We start from the raw sequence: 14,846 nt of genomic DNA on the forward strand, positions 1-14,846 counted from the left end.
AGAAAACTTTGAGGACTAGTGTAAAAAACAGCCCAATGTCAACTACATTCCTGCCATTCTTCAGTGCTGGAACCATAACCATTTTCCCGTTTGATTTTCTTTTATATTTGCTTATCTTTTTGGTTCACCCACAAATGCTGTTTATGAGATCTTGTGCTCCATTAGTGCTGACTAATAAAAATTAACAGTAGAAACTTGTAACCAAAAGATACGTCAACATTTTATAATTAAAGTAAAATCATCCCAAATGAATAATAAAGCTGCTATTCTGAAAATTCAGATTTGCCTATTTTTTTGGTTCGCGTTATAATACAATTTTTACTTTTATAAATGAAGCATTGCTATAATAAAGTCCTAAAAATGTAAGTATGTCCTTAAACATTATACTGTATTTAAGCAGTTTTGCAACAATTTTACTAACAATTTTGTTTAGACATACACATTTTGATTTAGCTTATTCAGTTAATATTCGTTTGTGCTATCGTTTCAGAGCTTTGCTTTTATGTATGTTGTCATCCTTGGTTTTTTATTCTCTAGCTTATGCTATGACAAAATTGTACAGTGGTGTTAGTTTATAAGATATATTTACAGATTAAATTTAAGTAGTTATATATTTATATGGCATATTTTGTATTTTTCAATATTTTTTACAATATGTCATGATCAACAATTCAAAATAAGTATAGGAAATATTTAACAAGACAAATTAAAATTTATACAAATGTTTATCGTTATAACAATTAGAACATTGTTATAATAAATGTTGTATGGTTTTATTAAAGTTTATTTTTATTTAAAAGTACTAAAGGGATATTTTATTTTTAATTTTTGTGTAAAGTTTTATTAAAAAGCAAAACGTACCTATTAAACAATGATTTTTAAAAAAGTTTAGCAGAAAATATTTTTATAAGGTTGTTTCAATGTAATACAATATACAGATCTTTAAATCATTTATTAATTAATTTAAAAATTATAGAGAAGATGAAAAAATTTTGGTAAAAACAAAAAAACATCCCTTTAGTGTTCAGCTTGCAATTTTGGTGAAAATTGATATTTAGGAATTCTGCTTTGAAAAACTTTCTTCTTTGTTGGAGGAGTAGTAATAATATTGGCGGCAGAATTGTTTTCATTGGGTGCAACATTCTCAACATTCTCGTCTCCACACATATCTTTATTACATACAATATTAATCATACAGACTAGACTAATGGATATATGATTATAAAGATTATAGAAAGGCCACAACCAAAGAATATATTTACAAAAGAGAAAGAAAAGTAAAATACAAGTTTCAGCTCCGTGCCAGGTTTCACCTGAAATATTTAACTTAAAAAGTACGGTCAAAAGAAAAATCAATGCAAAAGTAATACTTTTAAAACATTTAATATATTAGATGAACAAAAATTTTGAGGTAATTTGAAAATATCCGCGGATATTAAATTGAAAAATTAGAAGGTTAAAACCGGTTTTGTTAGCCTCAATGTTTTTTCATTATGGCTAAGAACCGGTTCTCATCCAGCGGACATTGATAAGTTTCGAAGCTATAATTAAAATAACAAAAATTTGAATTTTTATAACACCAAAAACTTTAAAACAATCAACATAAAGCTATAATTTTTGTATGTCATTTTGCTATTAAAAAAATCCATGAAATGGGTAAAAGTTATAAAAGTTTAGCAAACATGTTTACTTCCTACTTCTAAAACTTTTACAGGTGGAGAGACAAAAAAAATATCAGACTCAAAGTATTACAAAAACACAAAATACCACTTTCAATCAAGGATCTAATGGGATAAGACAATGAACGATAAATTGATGAACACCTCGATTTTACGAAAAGAAAATATATAGTTCTATATAAAAATTGTTGGTTGGAAAATTAGTTCACTGAAAGCTTGTAAAATTACATATTAGCCAAGATTTTATAAAAGTATCTAATTCTTTTAAGCCAACGAATAAAAAAACTTACAGTCCAATATCCCCTCCCTAAGTTGCTTAAAAAAAAATACATTACTCATCAGAATACAAATCCATGCCCTTAAATTTTTCTTCTTTTACCCAATTAGTAAATATTACAAGAGAGTGAAACCAAGAGAAAAAATAATAAAATAAGGAAAACGTATTAGTTATTTTTCGCTTCGTATTATAGACAGATGTCCGCAGCTATAAACTTGAAAAATTATCAGATTAGATCCAGTCTTCTTAGAGACGAAGGTCCGAAGGCCCGGGCTAACCAAAACCGGTATTAAATTATGATTTTTTATTTAACAGTTGTGGAAAATTGTCTGTAATATAATGCTGTACATGATTTTTCATTATGGCTGAAAACCATTTGAAATCCTGCGGATAATAATCAGTTTCAAAGTAAAACTGTAAAAACATTTTCATTATGTCAGAGATATAGGTATAAGCCAAAAAAAAGTCTAAATATTTTAAACAGAAAAGAGATTTTTAGTAGCGAAGCTACTCTATAATTCGAAATGTCCGTCCGTCGGTCTGTCCGTCGTCCGTGTGATACAGAATAGGGGAAACGTGATTTTCTCGGCTCCTGTTTAAAATAGAAGGCTGAAATTTCTTGTCAACATTCCCATTAATATAGAGCAAAATTAAGTATAAAACATGGATTCCAGTCAGACCCCTTTTAAGCAGGTTTTAGGCTATTTTTATATTTTTCTAATTTTTCTTCATATCTTTGATGTTTATGGTCCGATTTTCAAATTTTGTTCAGTCATAGATATCAAAATTAAATTTCCCGTCGATTAAAGAAAACAAGCATGACGGTACGACTGTTTTTTGCAGGTTTTAGGCTATTTTTATATTTTTCACATTTTTCTCTATATCTTTGGTGTTTATGGTCCGATTTTAAAAAAATTTTCAGTTATAGATATCAAAATTAAATTTCCTGTCGTTTTAAGAAAACAAACACGGCAGTCAGACTGCCATTTAGCAGGTTTTGGGCTATTTTATATGTTTTACAAATTTTCCCACATCTTTGGTGTTTTTTGTTCAATTTTCAAACTTTTTTGGGATATCAGTATCAAAATAATTTTTCCAATTGTTATGAGCAACTTTTATGTCGTCATCATACAAAATAAAACAAGGTTTCGTGTTTATTTTCTCCGATAAATATATTCTTGATTTTAGAAAATACACTTTAAATCTACTTGTACACATTCCCATCCATGTTTTTGTGCTTCGCTACTTATGGATGTTGTCATCCTTGTTAATTATAACATTATTACCATCTCCCTCACTAAACATTTATAATTAGAAATTAAACTTAAATCTGGAAAAAGTTAAATTTAAAAATGGTATTTTGTTTGCTATTAAAACATAAGTGAATACAAAATAAAATTTCTTTAAAATACAAAAAAAAATATAAATACAAAGAAAGACAGAGCAAGAAGTATAAAAAGTTCTGGCAAGGCTTAATCAGAAAAATTTTAGTAATCAAATTTGACAATTTAAGAAAACATATGAACATTGAAAATGGTACCAAACTTTTCTAATACAGCTTTGCCTTAAAACAGGGATAAAGGAATAGGACAAATAAAGATAAATTAAGCTTTCCTCATAAAAATTTCGGAAATAGTCCATTTCATGGCAACACCACTTAAGGGGCGAAACGTCGTATTTCTATAATGGCTTTTAATAGGTTATTTTAGGTTAGGTTAGGTTATATTGGGTTGGGTGATTACCTCACATGGTTAGGCAAATAGCCCCGCAGGGTTAGAGCCCCCCACAGGGGCTAGAAATAGGAAAAATCTACTGTGAAAAATACGTAGAATCGTCCCTTAAGGTGCGTTGCCACGAAAGGGACTTTACCAAAAATTTCTAATATCATTAAAGTGAAAGTATAGAAAGAATATTTAAGGGGGGAATAAATTATCTTTGAATGTCCTTTTCCACCCTGAGAAAAAAAACACAAAAAAAATCAACTAGTGTTGATTTCTTTTCATATAAAGAACATTGGAAACGGTGCCGATGGCGTGATGAGGGACAGTCCGCCGTACGCTGGGCGTTCTAACCATCGGCAGGCCGACACAAAAATGGCTGGCATTCACTGCCGGCGGCGAAAAGGCATTGACAAGCTTGTATTCCTTTTTGCCGGCCCCACTAGCCGCTAATAATTGTTTGCCAACAAACAGACCCAACTTTTTAATACCTTTGGTTGATTTGAAGACGGATTTTTTGTTGACTGATTTGGGTGATACGACTGCTCGGGAGGGGGATAGTTTTGTTGGGGTTACTGTCCGTTCTTTGCTGCTTGGGGATGACTTCTTCGATTTTTCTTCAAATAGCTTCTTTTGCAGCTTTTCTCTAAATGATCCTTTTCTGTTCAAAACCTTTTTTGAGGATTTATCCAATTCATCGATTTCGCCAGATTTAGAGGATGATTTACTTGGCTTTGTCAATCTAGAAATTAGGGAACGTTTATTTTTTCTGGGGAGAGATTTTGTTTCTTTGTCAATTGTGGAAGATTCTTTTCTGACAACATTTCTATGTAATCCAGCATCTGTGACGTCATCACTGCTTTCAATAACGTCATCATCACTAGAAGCTCTGCTTACAATATCTGCAGAATTTGTTGTTGAATTATCTTCTGTAGTAGTACTTCCTTCATCTTGAGAATTATTAAGACTTGCTGTTGTATTATTACCATCAAATGAGCCATCAAAGCTTGAGGCTACATCAGTATTACTATCTTCTTGTAAAGTTTCTGTCAAATTTGATGAATTTACTTCACTTGTGTTGGATGTGTCTTCTTCTTCAATGTCATGTTCCGAGTACTCGGTAACTATTGCAACTGTTGTAGTAATTGAGTTACCTTCAGTCAAGACTTGATTTGACTCTTCTTCATAAGTATCATTTTCAGAATCCTCTTGTAAATTTAGATCTTCTGGAATATTTTCAACTTGAATTGAATCCTCATCATGTTCAAGATTGTTAAAGGTGTGAGTCAACTGGTCAATATCTTTTACTACAGAGATATTGTCATGACTACTGATCTCAGAAGCAGATTCGTCTTTGATGGAATCGTCCATTTGAATTTCATCTTCGTCCTAAACATTTCAATATTATTTATAAATCAAGAAGTTAAAATTTCAATCCCTAGTATTTTTTTTAAAAAACCGATAAATGCTGTGTAAAAAATACACCAAATGTTTTTTTGGTACAAGTTTTCTTTAAAATGTGGGCTGTTTTGCTAAATAGGCAATTTCCCAAATATGCCTTGAAGACCAAAAATGTAACAAAATATATATTTTATAATTATTAATTTTCAGATTGAGCTAGGTTAACTAAAGGTTAGAAGAGCCCCGCATTTAAAGTACCCTGAAGAGACCCTGCAGTGGCTGGAATTACATTTTGATTGCAAATAATGGAGACTGGGAAATGGGTGGTCTTTTACAACAAAATAAGTTTGAGTAAGATCATTTTTATAATAAGTAAACATGAAAAAAAAGGAATGTAGGCAAGAAAAAACTCGAGGTAGTGTTAAAATCATACCCAATCATACCAGAAATACCTCCAAGAAAGGTTAAATTTGTACCTGATCATGCCAAACTCTTCTAATTAGTTCCTCGGTAGCGGGATCTGATTCTGCAGCTGAAATAAGAAATTTTAAATTTCATAAAAAAAATATTGAATATTCTTCTCTCTTTTTAAATGTTGACATAAAAAAAAATAAGATAAAAAGGGTGACAACATCCATAAGTAGCAAGTCAACGAATACAGAAATTTTATTTAAAAGTTATTTAACACCTTGATGTCCTAAATACTGATTTCTTATTGGTGAGGTAAATAAAAAAAATCAGCAGCATATCTTAAGTAGCGGCAGAGTAATAACAATTTCGCCGATAGTGTTACTGAGCAAAACAAAAGTGAGTTATATAATAGCTTTGCTACTATAAATTTAGCGAATTTAAGCTTGACTCAGCTATTTTGAATCTGTTTAGTTCTATATATATTAGGATATATAAGTTGGAAGGAAATTTAATGTTAGAGGAAGATTTGAAATCTGCATCAAATTTTAAGGATTTTTTTACACTTAAGCTTCTCCTATCAGAGCGAAGATAATTTTCAATCCACCAATCACAGATGTCAAAATTAATTAACTTTAATTGTATTTCCGCTTTTAGATAAAGAATTATAAAAAATTCTTAAAATTTGATGCAGATTTCAAATCTCACTCTAACATTAAAATTCTTTCCAACTTTTATATCTTAATATATATAATTATTTTTACGTAATACACAAAAATATTTTTTTAATATAATTAAAAGTGAGAAGAAAAAGTGTTATCAATTAAAGTAAAAGGAAGGAAATGACTTTTAAGTATTAATTTTAAGAAGTAATATTGTTACGATTTTTTTTGAAACACTTTTTTTACACTTAATGTTTCACAGAATAAAATAGAAAAAAATAAATTAGAAGCTTCAGAATCATATGAAATCATGAACTTTATTTTTTCAATTACTTTTTTTAGGAGGGGTTTTCTCTAGCTGCGCAATTTATTTGCAATTTTATTTCTTGTTGATATTATTTGTAGAAAATATTAATTAACTAAAAACTTTTTATATAACTAACTCTGAAAAAAAAGGATTTTCTTGGATTAATGTAATAAAGCTAATTATGAAAATTCTTGCATTTTTTCTGTCGTACTATTTTGGTTACATAAAGGTAATATTTAAATAACAAATATATTTATGGAACTTCCATAGTAAACAAACAGTAAATAAAAAATGGATATAGAATACATGAATATTTTGACTGATGATCATTTTAGGTTGCTACTATGATTTATTGGTCAGTTATTCCATTAGAAGGGAAGGGGATGGGGTAATAGAGGTGTTAAGGAAGTATTGTTATATTAGCCAATTGGAAATAGTTTATTATCAGAGTATGCGAGAATCAATCACACTATCCACATATTTTATATCCATTCAATAAAAAAAATGTGAGCTTTTCAGACCATTAGGTAAGTTGGGAATAGTCCATTTCGTGGTAACGCCCCTTAAGGGGCGATTCGTCGTATTTTTAAAATGGCTTTTGATAGGTTATTTTAGATTAAGTTATGTTATATTGGGTTAGGTGATTGCCCCACAGGGTTAGGCAATTGGCCCCGCAGGGTTGGAGCCCCCTAGAAATAAGAGACAAGCTACTGTGAAAAAAATGAAGAATCGCCCCTTAAGGAGCGTTGTCACGAAAGGGACTATACCTGGTAAGTTAAAGTAAGAAATCATGATTAAAAGATATATTCATCATTTTCTTAGGATTAAAATAGCCTAAAACCACTCAATATGGAAAAATATCAATTGTGAATCTAAAAAATATAATAGATATCTATTTCATCTGATCATATTATGGACAATTTTCCTCAGGTAGTAAAATAAAAGACTATTTATATATTAATTTAAGTTTTATGACTTTTATTCTTATATTCATGGGAAATTTTCAGTAATACGATACGATACTTGGTTTTTTTTATGTCTTAAAACTGATTCCTATCCAGCGGATATTTATTGGTTCAATGACATACTGAAAATTGTTTTATACCTGGTATTGACCTTCTTCTAATAGGTTTTGTATTTACTGCACCAATAAACCCACCACGTGCATCTAAAACATAAAAAATAAATTCAAGATAAAATTAAAACACTTTGATATGCTATTATTATTAGATTATAAAACTCAATGTATGACTGTTCAGTAATGTCTCATAAACGACTATACTGATATTTCCAAAATTTGGGGTATAGACAGTAAATTAAGGTTGCTCGGAGAAAAAGTAACAATCTCCCATATAAATTTATTGATGTAAAGGGGGAGGTGGGGGTGGAATACATGACCAATTTCACTATATAGAGATGAAGGGATAGAATCAACTAATAGAGAATCTAATAATAAGGGGAAGGTAGATTGTGCTATAATTTGGTAAAGGTGTGAGTTTTAAGGCTTTAAAACAGTAGTAGAACTATAATATTCCCTAAATATGTGCATTCCTTATTGAAAAGAACTTTAACAAAAAAAAAATTTAAGTTAATATAAATTTTATCTTTCTACTTATGTTTTTGAGCATTCAAACTCACACCTTTACGGAATTTTAGGAATCTACCTCCCCCTTTATAATAAATCTTAATGCAAACTATCAATTAATATTAACAATAGATAAGTTCTTTAGAAAATAAGAAAGATTGTAATTATTTTCTAAAAAGTAAATATTATTTCAATTCTATAATATTGACATAGAAAGTAATCTTAATCTATAGACCCTGGTTTTAGGCTATTTTTACACCATATTACCAAATAATCCCACTTAAAATATTTTTATTTTACTTGGTAATCAAACCCTATCACTTTGGTCAATTATAATAATAAATTAACATAATATCTGTATGTCTGTAGCTTTGTTCCAAAGGATCTCGATAACTGCTGAACCAATGAGATTATCATTTACAGAGGGTAGCTTTTCATAGGTCCTGGGAAGGTTTATAACTATTGAATTTAACTCCCCCCCCCCCCCCCACCCCAAAGAGGCCTCTAAGGCCGTATCCGATAGTATATCTAAAATTCAATAAAACACTGCAGGATTATTTTGTATACCTGGTAGGACGCTGGAATCCATACAGTTTCTGAACGGGAACAGGCAACACAGCATACATCTAAAAATGAAAATCTATTATTGCATTATTAGGGGATAAACTTTTTAGTATTGCTTTGATACTAATGAATATCCGCTGGATTAGATTAAGTTCTCAGCCATACTGAAAAATCATCCTTTTACAGATAAGTTTTTACAAATATGAAAATAAAAATCATAAAATTAATACCAATTTTGTTAGCCTAGGCCTTTGGCCCCGGGGGGCTAGGTTCTAACAAAACTGGTATTAATCTTATAATTTTTCTTTATGATATTCAAAGCTGTCTAAAATATGATGCGATTGATGATTATTCCAGAACCTTTGTCCTCTCCCTGGCGTAATTGTATTTGGTGCGAAACAAACATTTGAATAATAGAGAAAATATAAATTATGCAAAGTTGCTTTTAGCAGTAATCTGCTTTAACATGTCTAAACAAACAATCTCAAAACAAGGACAATCATTATCTAAAAGTAACAAAATGTCTCTCCGTGCCAAAGGATCTCGGTAACTATTGATTCTCCTTTCCAATGTAGCTTATCACTGGTCCTAGGAAGCTTAATTTTTTTTTTTTTTTGGGGGGGAGGGGGGGTTACCATCACCTTCAAGATAATTAGCTACTAGTAAAAACTTTTATTGAAATTAAAATTGACTTCAGGGGGGGAGGTAAGGTTGACATACCTCATCGCACCCTCCAAATCAAGTGCCCCTAGAGGTCTTTAAAAGTATAGCCTATAGAAATAGCACCCCATAAATATTGTTATATGATCTAAACTTTGAACAACATAGCTTTCTTAGTTTAAGGATGAAAAAATCCAAGAGAAGCGAAGTATGAAAAATCGAGGTACATATATAATATGCCCTTTTTTTAAAAATATTTTTCGACTAAACTGGAAGCTTTTATTTACCCTTGTTTTTTAAAAAAAAATATTAAAATCTATTTTGCAATTAATTTATTCATTTCTGTTTCCATTTGCTTGTTATTTTCTCCTCCTTTTCCTTTTTATTACATTTCCCTTTAACGAAACTATGAACATATTCTTTCTTGTTTGATTTTCAACTACGAAACTTGAATGTTAGAGCTTATTGAAATATTACCATATCCTCTCAGACTTTATAGGTTCTAAAGTTATCTTTATGCTTTAAGTTACATTATATTTCTTACAGAAAACTTTAGGGATGAGACAATGGATAATAGATTGATATGCTTAATGCTTATCTAAAGATGATAAACATAATTACCCTATCTATACATTTTGATCATTGGCAGAAAGTTTAGGCATTGTTTTTTTTTTAATAATCATCCAACGAGAATGAGAGGTCTATTTAGAAAACTTTGGGTACCAGTAGGGACGTCCAATAGAGAGGGTGGGGGGGGGGGGGGTAAAAGGGCAAAACCATCCCGCCTTTTATTTTGAAATTTTACCCCACCCTTCAATTTAAAAAGTTTGGACGTCCTTGCCTCTATGATTATTTATGGGTACTAGCAGGGACGTCCAATGGGGGGGAGAGGGGGGATATGAAAATTATTAAATTTACAATTTTTACCCTAACCTAACCTAACAAACAAAAAACTACACCTCCAACATTTTCGATTCATGTAAAAATAAAGGGGGGGAGGAGGAGAGAGTGTATGTGCTCAACAGTAGCTTTTAGTGAACGCACCGAAAAAAACCCTGTTGTGAATAGATTGAAATACAAAACTTTGGAATCAGCCGTGGTTATCATTTCTCTACAATTCTTTTTATGTTTCATATCAATTTCCGTTGCACAAATTCTATTTATCTTATTTCGTCTTACTCTTACAACGATGCCCAGTGTTTAGAATAATGATTTGAACAGTTTTTTCAATTTAAACAGGCTTTATAACTTCAGGGACGCAGGGGACATTGGACTGTAAATTGCACTGATACCATAGGCGTCCAAGGGGGGGGGGGGGTAATGGGGCGATTACCCCCCCCCCCTCCCATTCAAAATTTACCCCTACCCTGGGGGTGCCGTAGGCACCCCCAACCATTTAGGAGAGGGTATTTACCCCCCCCCCCCCAAACAATTTTGGGGGGGTAAATATCCCCCCCAAAATAAAAAAATCTCTATTAAAAAAAATTTTTGAGCGCTTCGCGCGCATTTTTAATACTACATATTTAATAAAATTTAAATTACCCCCCCTAAAAATTTTACCCCGGGGGTAAATTTTGGGGGGGGATAAACTAAATTTACCCCTGCCAACAGATTTCAGGGGGGGTAATTACCCCCCCCCCCCCAGCAAAATTTTACCCCCGGGGTAAAAATTTTGGGGGGGGTAAAAAAAATTTGCGGCGCGCTTTGCGCGCCATTTAACCCCCCCCCCCAAACACGAATTACCCCCCCCTAAAAATTTTTTACCCCCCCCAAAATAAAAAGCTTGGACGCCCCTGACTGATACCCAAAGTTTTATAACTTATAACTACGTTAATGTATTCGTTGGTTAAAAACTAAGGCCTTTTAAAATCAGGGAGGTAGGAAACATTAGACTGTAAATTGCACTAAAGCCCGAAGTTTTATAACTGCCTTGGCTAACAAAACTGGTATTAATTTATGATTTTTATTTTAATATTCATAGAAAATTTTCTATAATACGATGCTACGATGTACATATAAATTTTTTAGAATGGCTGTTAAACCAGTTCTAGTCAAGCAGATATTAATCGGTTTCGAAGCCATACTGGAAATGTATTTACTGACCTGTAGTTGTTTGTTCTTTTTATTTCCACAATTTCATTTTTGTTGGATAATTCTTTCTTCACCGCCTCCTTAAAACAAAATATAAATTATTAATTTGCAAGCGAAGCTTTTCTTTAAAGTATTTAAGTTTTGGAGCTTTGTATTTGAAAGGCAAGATTATTCCGTTCTTAAAGGACACACAAAAAAATCACTACTAATTGATATAGCATTTCAAAATATGCACGAATCGTCTATCTTGTGATTAATATCCGCTGCATTAGAACCGGTTCTTTTATTATTATATGTACAATTGATTAATACTAGTTTTTTTCAATATAATATCCGCGGAAAGCTGTCTATAAAACAGTGGGATAAGTATCTATTACAAATACTATATGCTAAGCAAAGATATTCTAAAGCGATCACTTATTATAGTATGTCTATATTTCTTTGACCTGGTATTCTTCCTAATTAAAAATACTTCTAAATGACCAGAAAAGGAGAAGACAATGGGATGTTTTTTATACTAGTCCTCAAAGTTTTATAATAACGTTTCTTTTTTATTGGCTTGACAACTTTGGGCAATTTTATGGCATTTTATTTGGTTGGTTTATTAAGTTGAGTTTCCAAACATTTCAAACACTAATTTCAATCTACAGAGAAGAGATAATTTTGTCTGTCACCATTGAGAATCTTCAGCAATTTATCGGCCATTGTCTTATACTTTTAGATATCTTTAAATGGATATGAATATTTTGTAGTTAACAATTATATGTTAATATCACTTTTAGGATTATTTTCATCCTTATTTTTGCTTAAAATTCACTTTACATAATTTTGTTTTAGAATATAACTAAAATTGCTAATAACCTTTAGTAACTGCTAGTAACTGATGTGATATATAACAGGACAGATTAACAGAAGATAGGTAGATATTGTATAGTTGTATAACTTTATAATGGTAATGCTCGTATAATGCTACCAATATTAGTTATCGTATTATAGACAGTTTTCCTTGGATGTTAAAATAAAACTTTTTAGGGTTAAAACCAGTTTTGTATTTTATTATGCGTCGAAAATAGTAGGGTTGGGCCGGATATCAGGCCAACGTTCGATATCCGGCAATTTACCGGATAACCGGATATCCGGCGTCAAAAATCAGCCGGATATAAAGTAACCGGATAGTTTAATATCCGGTATCCGGCCGGATATGGAAAATGACCGGATATCCGGCCAGATAACCGGACAGACCGGATATCCGGCCCAACCCTAGAAAATAGTCAGTTATAAAATGCTATACAGGATTTATCATTGCGGCTGAGAAACAGTTCTAATTCAGCGGAATCCAGCGGAAATTATTTTATGTAAACTCATTGATACAGGAAAATTTATGTAACAACTGAGAAATCAATGTTTTCCCTAATCCATTTTTTACAGACAGACGAATGGAATGATTGATAGTCAGACATTTGAATTTATAAAGTAGCTTGTAAATTAGACGCTTAATATTTATGCCGACTGCATGCCATTATTTAAACAAAGAAATATTGAATATTAATCGTCAATTTAGGCTGCTAATATGGACCTCATTCATGTTCATTCGTTCATCTAGTAGGAAGGGAGGGAATGGGGTTAAGGGGATGGATTGAGGGATAGTTATTTTAGCCAGCAATGTATTACTTTATTAGTATATGAAAATCTGGTGCAACGTCCATATTATATGCATAACTTAACAACTTTTTAAAGAGTATCATGAATATCTGTGTTGTTTTGAAAAAACATAAAGCTACCTTATACTTTAGACATAGTTCATAATTAGTACACAATAATTGTTTTTTTTCTTTCAAATTTTCTCTTTTTTATTACTTCTAGTAAAATGGGCAGACATAAGGGATCTTATCAAAATACATAATCATTTATTCTTTATGAAAAATATTAAATTTTTTAGCTAGAACTATAATTATACGTGAATCTATAAAAATAGGACTTTTTAAACCTCTAGGGTCTTATGGCAAAAGCAAAATATTATAATAGTTCACCTAATTGTTAGTTATTTGAACATTTTTAGAGTACAATATATTCATAGGCTGTTGGTTGTAGATTAAAACCAGGAATGAAGGGGACGGAGACATTGGACTGGTTCCAAAAATATATTGACAAGTTTCCTTAAACATTGTAGATAATTATATTATTAGTAGCGAAGCTACTCTATAATTTGAAATGTCCGTCTGTCCGTCTGTCCGTCTGTCCGTATGTCCGTCTGTCCGTATGTCCGTCTTAGTTTGGGGGAAACGTGATTTTCTCGGCTCCTATAAAAGATAAAAGGCTGAAATATTTTGACAACATTCCCATTATCAAGGAGCACAATTAACTATAAAACATCAATGTCGATAGGACCGCTTTTTAGCAGGTTTTAGGCTATTTTTGTATTTTTCACATTTTTCTCCATATCTTTGGTGTTTATGGTCCGATTTCCAAAATTTTTTCAGTTATAGAATTAATCAAAATTAAATTTCCTATCGTTTCAAGAAAACAACTATGACGGTCAGATTGCCTTTAAGCAGGTTTTAGGCTATTTTTTATTTTTCACATTTTCCTCCATACCTTTGGTGTTTATGGCCCAATTTCCAAAGTTTTTCAGTTATAGATATCAAGATTAAATTTCCTTTCGTTTCAAGAACACATCAATGGCGGTCAGACTGCCTTTTTGCAGGTTTTTGGCTATTTTTATATTTTTCACATTTTTCTTCATATCTTTGGTGTTTATGGTCCTTTTTTTTAAATTTTTGTAGTTATAAATATCAAAATTAAATTTGCCGTTGTTTTGAGCATCCAGTATGTAATTTACTTTGACCGTCAGTCTGTTAGTCATAGTACTGAAATATAAATAAATATTAAGAAATTAACAAATGTTGAAAAGGTTTCGTGATTTTTTCCTAATATGCATGCTTTTGTCAACTAATATCTAAATTCTTATTTAATTGTTTATGCTTCGCTACTTATGGATGTTGTCATCCTTGTTATATTTTGAATGGTAGGAACAAACCGGTAGTTTCCAATATTTTACACAAATATATTCAATCTACAAAAGGGGTAACTTTTTCATTACAATTGAGGGGTCTGCATATATTCATCTACCATTGTCTTATCCCATAAGATCCCTAATTAACAAGGAACGTAACAACCGTGAAAGCGGAGCTTGAAATAATTTTTGTTAAAAATAACCAACCTTTAGTTTAGCTGTTTTTAATTCGGCGTCCGACATTTTTAAGCTCTGAAAATAAAAATATTATAAAAATTAAAGATTTTCTCCTTAAAATGTTTAAATAATAAGCTTATAAAATGTTAAGTTGCTACGAATCAAAACAAGGTTTTAAAGTGTACTGATATATTGTTGTTGTGAATTTACAATTTCTTGTAAAACCATATTGGGACAAGAACATATTTTCTAAAAAATTAAATTTATAACTGGAACTATACAAAGTTTCAAACTAATTGGCTTA

General features: G+C 31.2%; 1 protein-coding gene across 3 annotated transcripts; it reads right to left on the minus strand.

The window, feature by feature from the left end:
• Window positions 1-583: 583 nt before the first annotated feature.
• Window positions 584-14,622, minus strand: LOC145331449 (uncharacterized). 3 transcript variants are annotated; one of them, XM_080176099.1, is made up of 7 exons: window positions 14,573-14,622; window positions 11,365-11,432; window positions 8,605-8,663; window positions 7,558-7,620; window positions 5,552-5,607; window positions 4,166-5,063; window positions 584-1,169 (listed from the first exon to the last, which is right to left on the minus strand). In XM_080176099.1, the coding sequence occupies exons 1-7, from the start codon at window positions 14,606-14,608 to the stop codon at window positions 1,018-1,020; spliced, it is 1,332 nt and encodes a 443-aa protein (XP_080032225.1). In that variant the 5' UTR covers window positions 14,609-14,622; the 3' UTR covers window positions 584-1,017. The 3 variants fall into 3 exon arrangements, with proteins under 3 accessions (XP_080032225.1, XP_080032223.1, XP_080032224.1); XM_080176097.1 differs by having other exon boundaries at window positions 584-1,313; XM_080176098.1 differs by lacking the exon at window positions 584-1,169 and having other exon boundaries at window positions 3,860-5,063.
• Between the last annotated feature and the right edge of the window lie 224 nt (window positions 14,623-14,846).

This window comes from Acartia tonsa, chromosome 11, assembly GCF_053477335.1.
Source record: "Acartia tonsa isolate MP-2025a chromosome 11, ASM5347733v1, whole genome shotgun sequence".
Lineage (NCBI taxonomy): Eukaryota > Metazoa > Arthropoda > Copepoda > Calanoida > Acartiidae > Acartia > Acartia tonsa.

Coding starts and splice junctions, on each gene's coding strand:
- LOC145331449 (XM_080176097.1), bottom strand. CDS start 14,608: ATGTCGGACGCCGAATTAAAAACAGCTAAACTAAAG. Junction 11,433..14,572: donor TAAAAACAGCTAAACTAAAG/GTTGGTTATTTT, acceptor TTTTGTTTTAAG/GAGGCGGTGAAGAAAGAATT. Junction 5,064..5,551: donor GAAGAGTTTGGCATGATCAG/GTACAAATTTAA, acceptor TGAAATGTTTAG/GACGAAGATGAAATTCAAAT.